The 12,895-nt window shown below is 36.0% G+C and overlaps 1 protein-coding gene across 9 annotated transcripts in view; it reads right to left on the minus strand.

Annotated features, from left to right (window-relative positions):
• The window catches only part of PCNX1 (pecanex 1), a 169,240-nt gene that overhangs the window by 62,271 nt on the left and 94,074 nt on the right, over window positions 1-12,895 (minus strand). For 7 of the 9 annotated variants that reach the window (XM_029952861.1, XM_029952860.1, XM_029952859.1 and 4 more), the window contains 4 exons: window positions 11,219-11,309; window positions 9,410-9,467; window positions 7,089-7,306; window positions 752-905 (listed from right to left, as the gene is read on the minus strand). In XM_029952861.1, the coding sequence (XP_029808721.1) occupies window positions 752-905; window positions 7,089-7,306; window positions 9,410-9,467; window positions 11,219-11,309 (521 nt within the window). The remainder of the gene's footprint in view (window positions 1-751; window positions 906-7,088; window positions 7,307-9,409; window positions 9,468-11,218; window positions 11,310-12,895) is intronic. The other 2 variants (XM_029952862.1, XM_029952855.1) reach the window with 1 other exon arrangement.

The following is a 12,895-nucleotide window of genomic DNA, read 5'->3' on the forward strand; positions in this document are numbered from 1 at the left end:
CACAATGATTTTTGCATGGAAGGTAAAATGTCAGGTATTTGAGTCTTCCATTTTTAGAAAACTTAAAATTAATAACACTTGGCACTTCAGACCTACTATTTAAACAGCAAAGTATACCAATCTTCTGCTTTCAGTGTCCCAAAGAATATACATACTAGTCTTGACATTACTATATGTAACCAATGATTTTAATATATTTCACCTACATAAGACTTAATGTATGGGAGTGGGAGGGGTGAGGTTGCTATTTTTAAAATGAATTTCAAGAATGCTAATTCTTTTTTTTTTAATTTTTTAAAATGTTTATTTATTTCTGAGAGACTTGCAAGAAACAGAGCATGAGTAGGGGAGGGGCAGAGAGAGAGGGAGACACAGAATCTGAAGCAGGCTCCAGGCTCTGAGCTGTCAGCACAGAGCCTGATGCAGGGCTTGAACTCACGAACCATGAGATCATGACCTGAGCTGAAGTTGGACACTTAACTGACTGAGCCACCCAGGAGCCCCAAGAATGCTAATTCTTATTTTTAACAAATGCCCAAATATTTAATACCCCCCAAAACAATAGTTCTTCATTTACATATCAATATTTTTCAAAGCTTGTATGTCCTTTGGTTCCCTATCCAATCTAATATAAACATCTAGGGAAAATAAATCTAAAAACTAATATCTTACTATAATGCACTGAATGATACAAAACCTCTGCCTTTTATCACAACCATCATTCCCGAGTCAGAAAACGAGAGGCCGGTACCTTAAGCAGTGAGTACTGACAGCTGGCTATCACAAGGCAGAACTGGAAGACCCAGATATCTCTGAAGAAGCCTTGTATGAGAAGAACAGATCCCAGAAATGCCACAAGAATAGCCAGGATGACAGCTAATACATTTTCCAGAATCTCACGATTTCTGTAGATAGAAAAATGGATGAATAAGTACATCGTCAATATAAGAAAGTAATTAGAGCAAAAAAAAGGGAAGACATGACTGAGAAGAAGTTCATACTGTCCTTGCTAACATGTTTTCTTGGTGCTGGTTTGGAATAAAGTTTTGGGTCATACTGAAAAGGAAACTAGTTTATGTGGGAAATTAACACAAAATCTTATGTGCGAATAAAGCCTGCTATAGTAAATTGTGCCCTAATTATAATAACATCGTATTAATTTTAATTTCTATTTTAAAAGTTTACTCTTCTTTAACATCTGCCATATTTTCTGTCACCTCCGTTGCCAAATAACTAAGCAACTTGAATAGCAAATAAAAGGAGATACATAAAGAAGCAAGTCTGAAAAACAAACTCTCAAGACGGTCTCTAGGGAATTAAATTGAGAAGTCGTTTTATAGGACAAAGTTTGTAACCAAATTTTGATACCAAGTGATTTCACTTTCTGCATCTCCAAATCATCTGAAATAAATCATTTTTGTACAGGCTATGACATACCTTGAGAATGAAAATAGTAATAAAAACCATCAATGCTGCCTCTATCAAACCTGCTGAGACAGTTCCATATTTTATTAAAGTGACACTGCGAAAGAAACAGTCAGATGACCCAGATACTATATACAGCGATGAAGAGGATTTTTATGTGTCCTACCAAAAAGGGAGAATCTATCTCAACTACTTCTTGGGGAAATTTTATTCACAAAATGTTAAATATTTACTACAAGTCTCATTTTTAAGAATTGCTTACTAACATGGGAACACGCTCAATATATTTACTATGCAAAGAAAGCAGGACACAAAACTGTACGTTATAGGAAGATATAAGCTGTTATTTAAAAGCATACACATAGAGGTTAAAAAAGACGATGTATCAAAATGACACTACTAATAAGGGCTCTCTCTGGGTGGAAGGATAATGGTTTGCCCCTTTTTGTCCTAAAATCTTCCTTAAACATTTCATTTTCTAGAATGGGTAAAGAAATATTTTTATAATCATAAAAAGTTTTATTGTTCTTATTAAGTCAATGCCATTATTTATAGTCATCAACTGACCAAAAAAAAATTAACAAGTATCTTTGTACTAGGTTTGTTTCATACTTCTCTCAGGATTAAAACAAGTTCAACAGTGTTTTCAAATCAATAAACACTAGTCCTTTCATTTGTTCTCATATGGCAGTTGTGGAGTTCCAGATTTGTCAAACCCAATGACCCTTGGCATTTCCACTACGTCACATACTGTCTGTAGTTCTCACACTGCATGTGTGCTCTCTACCAGCTTCTGCTAGTTTTAAACGTTTATGAATCCAATTTACCAGCTTGTTCTTTTACTGGTTTTGGTGTCACATGTACAAAATGTTGCCTAATTCAAGGTCACAAAAATTTTTCTCCTACTATGTTTTGGTTTTTTTTCTAGGAATTTCATTGCTTTAGAGTTTACATTTAGACCTATGATCCATTTTGAGTTAATTTTTATAATTTTATAATAAGGTGCAATGTTAGAGTATAAAAGGTTTTTTTCATATGATAATCCAATGGGGCCACCATGATTTGTTGAAAAGCCTACCATTTCTCCACATAACTGATTTGGGATACCATTTTGATGCCATTTAGACCTGGAATTTTCTTTATAGGCAGGTGTTTATCTACAATTTCCTTCTATTTAGTAGATATAGTACATAAAGGTAATGTACCTTTCGAGTGAACTATAAGGATTTATATCTTTCAAGAAATTTGTACATTGTCAAGTTTATTTACACAGAGCTGATCATAATATTATCCACTTAACACCTGTAGAATCTGCAGTGCTACACTATCTTGTTCCATCGGCAATTTGCCTTTTTCTATTCTCTTTTTTCCCCAATCAGCCTGGTTAAAGGTTTACCAATTTAATTGAGTTTTTGGTTTCCTCAATTTTTCTCTATTGTTTTTGTTTCCTTGCTGATTTCTGCTTTGTTCTTTACTATTATCTTTCTTTGCTTACTTGGGCTTAGTGTATTTTTCTGTCTCTAGTTTCTTAAGATGGAAGGTGAAGTCACTGAATTGACTTTTCTTCTTATTTAGTTCTCCAGAGCAATGTGTTACTGTCAGCCCCCAAATTGTGATATGTTGTGTTTTCATCCAGTTCAAAATACTTTCTAATTTCCCTCTTAATTTCTTCTTTGGTCCATGAGTTATTTAGAAGTATTATTTAGCTTCCAAATATTTAGGGATTTCCCAAGGTTCTTTTACTTTTTAGCTTATAGTTAATTCCACTATGGTCAGAGAACACACTAAGTATGACTTGAATCCTTTTAAATTTGACCCTTATATTGCAGCCTAGAATATGGTTTATCTTGGTAAATGTTCCAGCTGCATTTAAAATAATGTGTATTTTGGGGCGCCTGGGTGGCTCAGTTGGTTAAGCGTCTGACTTTGGCTCAGGTCATTATCTCACAGTTTGTGAGTTCAAGCCCCATGTAAGACTCTGTGCTGACAGCTCAAAGCCTGGAGCCTGCTTCCAATTCTGTGTCTCCCTCTCTCTCTGGGCCCCTGCCTCTCTCTCTCTCTCTCTCTCAAAAATGAATAAACTTAAAAAAAGAATGTGCATTTTACTATTATGAGTGGAGTTCCACAAATGTCAATCAACTTAGGTTGGCTGCCAGTACTGTTTAAGTATCCTATGTCCCTACTGATCTTCTACATATTTATTCTAATCAGTTAATCAGAGAGGGGTGTTGAATTACACTAAAGTCTATTGTCTATTTCTATTTCTCTCTCTTTTTTTAATTAATTAATTTATTTTGAGAAAGAAAGAGAGAAAGGGAACCAGAGAGGAGGAGAGAAAATCCCAAGCAGGTTCCATGCTGTCAGGGCAGAGCCTGACATGGGGTTCGAACTAATAAACTGTGAGATCGTGAAACCAAGAGTCAGACACTCAACCGACTGAGCCACCGGGATGTCCCTATTTCTATTTCTGTTAGCTTTAAGTGTAAAAATATATAGGATATTTGAATCCTATGAATTAATTGACCCATTACCTTTACAAAAATGACTTTCTTTATCCTTGGTAATATTCTCTGCTCTAAAATCTACTGTGTCTCACATTAATACAGCTATTCCACCTTTACTTTGATTAGTATCAGCATGGATTACCTTTCCCAATCCTCTTACTTTTAACCTATTTCTGCCTTTATATTTAAACTGCATTTCTTATAGACAACAAAGTTGGGTCTTGCTTTTTTTTCCCCCAATTCAATTTTTGACTTTTTCTATCGTGTCATTTATTTTCTATCTGTTGATGTGTTCTTAATCTCTTTTCCCTCTTTTTCTGCCTTCTTTCAGATTAACAGAGTAATTTTTATGTCCCTTTTTAACTTCCTAGCTATAACTCTTTCTTTCATTTTAGTGGTTGGTTTAGGATAATATACATTTTATGCCAGTTTACTTTAAGTGATGTCGTATCAGTTCATATATAAGAAACTCACAGTAGTGTGCTTTTATATGTCCCTTCCCAGCCTTATGCACTTTACTTTTACTTGTTATAAATCACACAATACATTGTTACTGTTTTTTTAAATATCCAATTATCTCTTAAATATACTGAATTAGCAAGAAAACAAGTATCTCACATATTTATCCCTGTATTAGCTTAGCATTACCAGTGATCTTCGATCCTTTGGATAGGTCCGCATTTCCATTTGGTATTATTGTCCTTCCATCAGAAAGATATCCTTCAACCTTCTGTAGTGTGGGTCTGCCTGCAAAACTTCTCTCAGTTTTTTGTAGTCTGAAAATGTCTTTATTTCATCTACGTTTTGTTTTTTTAAAGATATTTTTGCTGGGTAAAGAATTCGAGGGTGACAGTTTTGGGTTTTCTTTCCTTTCAGTACTTAAAAAATGTTGATCTGCTCTCTTCTTACTTGCATTATTTCCAGGAATAAATCTAATGCCTTCCTTATCCTTGTTCCTCTGTGCAAACTCTGTTTTTTCTCCTGCAGTTTTTAAAGATTTTTTACCATGAGTTTTGAGCAATTATGTGATTTGGTATAGTTTTCTTCATGCTTCCTGTGCTTGGGGTTCATGAATGTTTTTGAATGTGTATCACAGTTTAGCATTTTCATCAAATTTGGAAAGTTTTCCATTTCCTCAAAATTTGTTCTCTTCCTGTCTCTTGAAGTTGTCTCAGAGCTTACTTTCATTTTGTTTATATGTTCTTTTCACTGGGGGATGGGAGTGGGAGAGGACTTGTTTTCTGTTTCATTTTGGATAGTTTCTACTGCTATGCTGCCAAGTTCACTAATAATTTCTTCTGTGATGTTTAATTCACCATTAATCTCATCTGTTTTATTTTTCATCTCAGACACTAGTTTCATCGCTATAAAAGAACTATTTCAATAAGTTTGATTTGGATCTTTAAAAATATCTTTCACGTCTCTAAACTTTTTTAACACAGAGTACAACTAATATTTATTTTTTGCATATTTTTCTTTAACGTTTATTTATTTTTGAGAGAGTCTGCAAGGGGAGAGGGGCAGGGAGAGAGGGAGAGAGAGAATCTGAAGCAGGCTCCCTGCTGTCAGTGCAAAGCCCAATGTGGGGCTCGACCCCACAAACTGAGATCTGGACATTCAACCAACTACCCAGGTGTCCCTTGTTTTAATTTTTTTTTCAGGTTTATTTATTTGAGAGAGAGAGAGAGAGAGAGAGAGCGAGCGAGCTCTTGAGTGTATGAGACCAGGAAAGGAACAGGGAGAGAGGGAGAGAATCTCAAGCAGGCTCTGTGCTGACACATCAGAGCCTCATGCGGCTTGATCTCAGGCACTGTGAGATCATGACCTGTGCCTAGATCAAGGGTCAAAGGCTTAACCAACTGAGCTATCCAGGCGCCCCCGATTATCCTTCTTGTAATGTCTTTGACAGCCAATTAAGACATCTGTGATCATTACAGGTTGGTTTTGATTGATTCATTAATTTCCCTCATTATAAATCATGTTTTACTACTTCTTTGCATGCTTTATCTTTGGTTGGATGTCACTGTGAAAACTTTTAGGTGGTAACAAGTTTTAGATTTCTGTAAGTCTTCTTGAACTTTGCTCCACTACTTGGAAAGTCTGATCGTTTTAGGTCTTGCTTTCATGACTTGTTTGGCAGGTCCGCAGCAGCGTTCATGGAAGGGCTAATTATTCCCCACTTTCCAGGCAAGACTCTCCTGAGTGCTCTACGCCATGCACCGTAAAACATGAATGATGAGTTTTTTCATTCAGATAGGTGGGAAGAGGCACTATTCCTTCCCTGTGTGTCAGACACTGTTCCTCTACTCCCTTCACATGCTTCTTGCCCTGGCCTCAGGCAGCTTCCTCACACACACTCCCTGATCAGTACCTGCTAAATGGCTGTGGAGACCCGTCACAGAGCTCTGCGGTTCTCCCTATGAAAGCAGTCCCCTGTCTGGGGACTGGGTGCCTTGGTCTCCCTAGACTTACGGCTCCGTCTCCTCAACTCGGGAAGGATGCTGGGCTCTATTTCAGTACCTCCTCCCTGTGTTGCAGCCAGTGAGGAAGGCTGGGAACCCTCTTTGCAGCAGGAAGCTGGGGGCAATTGTAGGGCTCACATAATGCGTTTCCATCTCTTGGGAATCACTGTCTTTGGTTGTCGTACTTCCGATGTCTTGAGAACCAAGGTTTTGTGCACTTTTTCTCTTCTTCATTGTTTCAGACAGGAGAGTAAATCCAATCATTTTTACTTCAGTCAACAGGAAGCACCAAGTTGCTTGTTACTGTTTGTTATTATTGTTTGTTATTAAGACTAGTGCAACGAAATAGGGAAATACGAATAGTGCTCTTATACCTTTTATATTTAGAGTCAAATTACCTACAACCTTGTGATCACTAACACCTCAAATTCTCAGGCTTTTAAGTAGAGTTCCATGATTCTTATTGACAATAAAATTAGTTTTTGGTATAAACATTAAAATTGCCACACAAAAAATTTTAATGGATTCAAGAGAGTCCATGTTTGAGAGTCTTATTAAGTTAAATTTTATCCCAAAAGGATCAAAATAGAAAACATTTTCCAACATGGTAACCAGTTAAAAACCTCAATGGGTAATTAGGGACATTTCAATTTAAAAATAAAAACTACATACATCTTTAATATCACCATATTCTCACCTATCAAACAGGGCCAACAGTGTGAGTCTGTCAAAGTTAATGCCGATCCATAGCTGGGGTAAGATCCAAAAGCGATAATAGTGTTTAACCTTTTGAGCAGCTTCTTCTGCTGGACCATAAGTAGCTGCCAAGTCAGGGCTTAGATCAATGTCTTGTTGCTCCAACAAATCTGTATCGATCGTCAATAGTCTGTTCAACCGAATCTGCGGAAGAGAGAGCTAAAAGAAAGTCAGCACTGAAAGGCTTAAAATATCTTTACCCAAGTCATGATTCAACGGCTACTTAATCAGCTTGCAGAAGATCTAAGCTCCCCCAATTCTCTACACTCCTTATGAATACTGCATGATCATTAAAAACTACAGAAGCTGGTAACAGGACGTATACTTAAATAAAGCAAATTAATCAATAGGTTTTTGGAAAAGTTGTGTTGGGGAAAAGATTCAGAATCTTAACATTTTATGACTATCTAGCAAGTGAATTCATAAAAATCACTCACAGTGTATCATTAGTGGCTTCCCTTCTCCCTGTCACATTTATGGCCTGGTCTCATTAAGCTTTGCTAAATCTAAGCTCTTCTGAACTAGATTCAATGCTTTCAATTCCCATTTCTTCCCACAGCCTCTATCACTGCAGTTTTCAAATCCCTCCTACATCTCCTTTACTTTTGTTTTGTTTTGGCCGGCTGTTCATCTGAGTCTATACAGGAAATTACCACATGACATTTCTTTTAGCTTTAACTCATCCATTAAACAATTTACCAGTTATCCCTTCCTCTGAAAGAGTCGGGGGAGGGGGGTGCCTGGGTGGCTCAGTTGGTGGATTTCAGCTCAGGTTATGGGATTAGGCCCCTCACAACGTGCTCTGCACTGACAGTGCAGAACTTGCTTGAAATTCTCTCTCTTCTTCTCTCTCTGCTCTCTGCACCTTACTTATGCCTGCTCTCTCACTCTCCCTCTCTCTCAAAAATAAACAAACAGTAAAAAAAAATTTTTAAATAAAAATGAGGGGTGCCTGGGTGGCTCAGTTGGTTGAGTGTCTGACTTCAGCTCCAGTTGTGATTGCATGGCTCATGAGTTCAAGTCCCGTGTTGGGCTCTGTCCTGATAGCACAGAGCCTGGAGCCTTTTTCAGATTCTGTGTCTCCATCTCTCTCTGCCCCTCCCCTGCTCACATTGTCTCTCAAAAATTAATGAACATTAAAAAAATATTTTAATAAAATAAATAAAAATGAAAGAGTCTTAAGTTTCCCATATGTAGCACAGCCCTAGCCAGCATTTCACTATCTCAAGGATCCCATACCATTTAAGAGTGGGGGGAAAAAAAACATCATTTCCCTATTTTTTACTTTCCTACGAAGTTTCCTGGAATACACTCCAACAAAAAAAGCAGAAACAGTCTTTACTTTTCAAACACATATGTGGGAAATAGTGAAGAAAATTTGCTTCCTATAAATAACGTAGCCATTTTTATCTCTAAACATTGACAAATACCTCCCCAAACACTTTTTTTCTTATCCTCTGTGCCAGGGTTTCTCAACCTTGACACTGCAGGTATTTTCAGCCAGATATTTCTTTGTTGCAGGGGCTGTGCTGTACACCGTAGGACGTTTTATAGTATCCCTGGCGTCTATCCAGGAGATGCAAGTAGCATTTCTCCTGGCTGTGACAAGCGGGAGTGTTCCCGACACTGCCGAATGTTCAAAACCACTGCTCTGTGCCAGCTCACGTCTGTGGTCTTAAAACCTAGCTCACAACTAATCATCTTCAGGAAGCCACTAATAATTAATTCTTTGGGCACATTTATTTATATGTATCTCTTATGCATTCCATATAAGAATGTCATCGATTTTGTCTTTTCTAAGTTCAATATAAACACCTTGAGGACAAAAGCAGTGTTATCTTTTTTAAATATCTCCACTGTATCTCAAGCGGTATATTTTTTTACACAGCGATATCATCACTAAGGTTTTGCTATACACATACTGCAGTATGAGTAACTAATGGTTAAGTTAGATGATATTCAAAATCACAATTTTCAAAGTGAAGTTGTAAAATGGCACAACCAGATTACACACTAGTGAGTAAATGAACCTTTAGATAGCCTCGAACGTGCAATTAGCGATTCATACATAGCTACTGAAACTCCATGGTGTTTTAGGTTTGTTTCATAACAAAAAACTTAAAAGAGGATATCCACTACAGGACAGCGAAGGTGATTTTGCCATAGTTTACAACAAAGTTGATACTGTACAACTTCAATTTTTCTGATTTGTGTAACTAAATCTGAATACACATCGTTTTCTAAAAACAAAGGAAAACCTACCACATCATGTGGATAAAATCGAACTGAGGTAGAACTGGATACATGAGAATCCGTGTCACTAAAATAAAATGAAAAAAACTTTAGGGAATAAACAGCTTGCCAAGAAATAGAAGGAAAAATAAATCTTTTAACAATTAGATGACATTTATTTTCTTCACTGTTCCTTGTACTTCAAAATGCAAAGTAGCATTTTCCTACAGATGTAATGAAGAGCACAGACTCCGGGCCAGAGTAACTATATTCAAATCTCTTCATCAGCTAAGTGAGATCTTGGACAAGTTATCCAGCCATTTAACCCCCTCAGTTTCCTCATCAGTAACACAGGAGAATAGCACCGCTACCACAAAGTTCTTATGGGGGGTGTTTAAGAAAGCAATTAACATACTTAAGCTATAATATAAAAACCTAGAATGTGATGAGTCCATTTCCACATTCAAGTTTAGATTTTGAAACTTGAGACCTTACCACATTTATGGTGTAAGGAATCATTCTTAAATTATATTAAACATAATTGTTTCCATTGCTCCATCTTTCTATTGATTCTACTATTTCAAAATCACCTGGCAATCCAATTTGGTCATCCTCAACAGGATCAGTTCCAAAACTGGACTAAAGGAGCTTAGTGAGTACAGTTTTCTATATATTCTATCTTTTCAGTGGATTAAGCTAAGTGACTACAAGATCCTATTGCTTTAAGTGGCCCCTATGGGGCACATGGGTGGCTCAGTCATGAATTCACAGTTCATGGGTTTGAGCCTCAGATAAGGCTCTGTGCTGACAGCTCAGAATCTGGAGCCTGGTTCAGATTCTGTCTCTGACTCTCTCTGCCCCTCCCCTGCTCCTACACTCTGTCTGTCTGTCTTTCTCTCTCTCTCTCTCTCTCTCTCTCAAATACAAACATTAAAAAAAAAAAACAACTAATCGCCCCTAAAATCTTTAAAAAACTAAGTGAACTGCCCATACATAAATGTGTAACACTTAAACAGGTGTGACCCATTATTAAATATAAGTCCTAATACAGGAATCAAATGAAATGTCTCCAATGAAAAAAAGTGAGCTAGCTAATCAGTCAATAATGGACTTCAAGGCAGCAACCTGAATAGATGAATAAGATTACAATTTTAGAAAACATTTTAATACATTCTACATTAGAACTGATTATGTGACCAAGATTTCTAGTTGTTATTTGCTTTTCTCCTAACTTCTCCCTTTTCTTTCAATGTAATTTCTTCCTAAGGGAAGGATAGAAAAGAAACTAAATATAACGTATGACCCAAGTATTAAGAAATTCTTTCTTATAATAGGTGATAAATTTTAAAACAAAAGATGATCATGTAAAAAGGTACTTGATCAAAACCCTTAGGAAGAAATAAAAATTTTAAATTACAAAGAGAATTGATGAGTCTGAAGTTAGTAGAATAATTATTTTTCTAATAAGCTTTTTAAAAAAGCGTTTTTATACATCATGCAGTGTGTGTGGATGTGTGTGTGTGGATGTGTGTGTGTCTGTGTGTAGCATGAAATCTACTGATAAATTTGAAATTGTAAGAAACCGCCATCCCACTGTAAGATCTACAGAGAACATTCTTACTTATTTAAAATACAGAACAGCTTTTGTTTTAAGAATAATGCTCTCTTTTTTCCAGGGCAATAAATTCTACCTTTGGAGACAAATGCACAATGACAACATTATTTAAGCCAATATGAATAAATATTTTCAAGAGAACTTTTTCATCTCAAGGCTTAAAAACTTTAACATGGCAAATATATGCAAGTACATATACTCTCCTAATAGGACTTCACACATACCAGATATTAGAAGCTCTTCTTGCTGCTGGTTCAAAATTCACAAGTGACATATCACAGCCACCAGTCTCATAAAGCGTAGAAGAGAACTTACCTAGCAAATAAATGATTTTTTTTAAAAAGCCATTAGAATACTCAAAAATTTTCCATCATAAAACACTAAATTGCAAACGTGTTACAATTTAAGAAAATGTACTGTAAACTTTCCCCAAAGTATTTTAAAAACTATGATCTGCATGTAATTCAGCATGATGTGAATTGAAAAGGAATGCTGAACAGTGGGGCAAAATGCCAACATACATAATCAGGTTTTAACAGTAAGGGATTTAAGTCAGTTTTGCAATCCAGTTTCCTTTTCTCCTCTCAGGACATTCTCAATTGAAGTAATCACATGAAGGAATTTAACATTGTTTAAAAGTCACCTGACCACTTTGCAAGTGGTGCGCGGCCATTAGGAAAACTGCTTAAGTTTTAAGATCATTCAAACTGCAAGACAGCAAATTTCTGAGATTACTTTCACCAAGTTTTTGGTTTGTTGTTTGTTTTGGGTTTTTTTTTTAAGTCAACATAAAATGTAATATATGTTTCAGGAACAGAGTTTAGTTTCAGATATAGAATTTAGTTATTCATCACTTACATACGACACTCAGTGCTATCACAAGAGTGCCCTCCTTAATACCCATCATGTTTTGTTTTTAAGAAAAAAAATGGAGTGTCAAAATGGATCTAAGAAGTTCAATGAATGAAGTATAATGTTCATCATAATTAAATCAGTGCTTAACGAACATTACTAGTTGTATGAGTCTATAAGAATCCAATGAAAAAATTTAAGAACACATTTGCTGTAGCCAAATGTCTCTACAAAGTGGATACATTGGCTGCAAAGGAATACAGGTTTAAAGAACTCTTAAGATGAGCTCTATAAGATAAAATGATTTCTGATAGTGAAATTTTAAAAATCTGGGGATTTTTAATCTGAAATGCATTCCTCATGCTGACAACCTATGGTAGCCCTCTCAGTAGTGGGTAGGGAGCAGAAAAAATGAATATAAATTTCTAACAGGACAATGAAATGAGGTATAGAACTCTGCAACCATTTGAAACTTAGTCCAGGCTGCATTTTGGTTATTTATAAATAGGAGGAATCTTAAGGGCAATTTCAACTAGATGGCAGGGCTGAAAGATTTCTCTTCCATGACTACGATGTAAACACAGTATAAAGATTTTTATTTAAGTGAAATCCTTGAAAAATAACAATAAAAGACCCCCTGATTATTAATACTATAACTAAGGGTTTGCAGAACATCTCAACAATCACCTCATTCATTAAAAGTATTAGAATCTGAAAAGTACTTTATTAAATAGGATTATTTGAGTGCTTTCTATGGATCAGACAGGATATGTAAATATTTTACTATGGTGTTTTCTGTAGTAGCACTTCTTAATCAGAATAATATACTCCTGTGACAAATGAGGGGGAAAAAAGCATTCTGTGAAATGTTTATTTCATTTGCTGTTTCCAAGGATTATTCAGCATGTGGATTATCTAAAACTCTGCTTTTTACCCCCACGTACCACCCTCATCTATTAGTCATGAATCATTCACTCTTAGCACTTCTAACACAAATCAGATTAATAAACTAAAATGAAATAATACAAGCTGTCCATCTGGCTTCTTCT

The sequence above is a fragment of the Suricata suricatta genome, chromosome 9 (genome assembly GCF_006229205.1).
Source record: "Suricata suricatta isolate VVHF042 chromosome 9, meerkat_22Aug2017_6uvM2_HiC, whole genome shotgun sequence".
Classification (NCBI taxonomy): Eukaryota; Metazoa; Chordata; class Mammalia; order Carnivora; family Herpestidae; genus Suricata; species Suricata suricatta.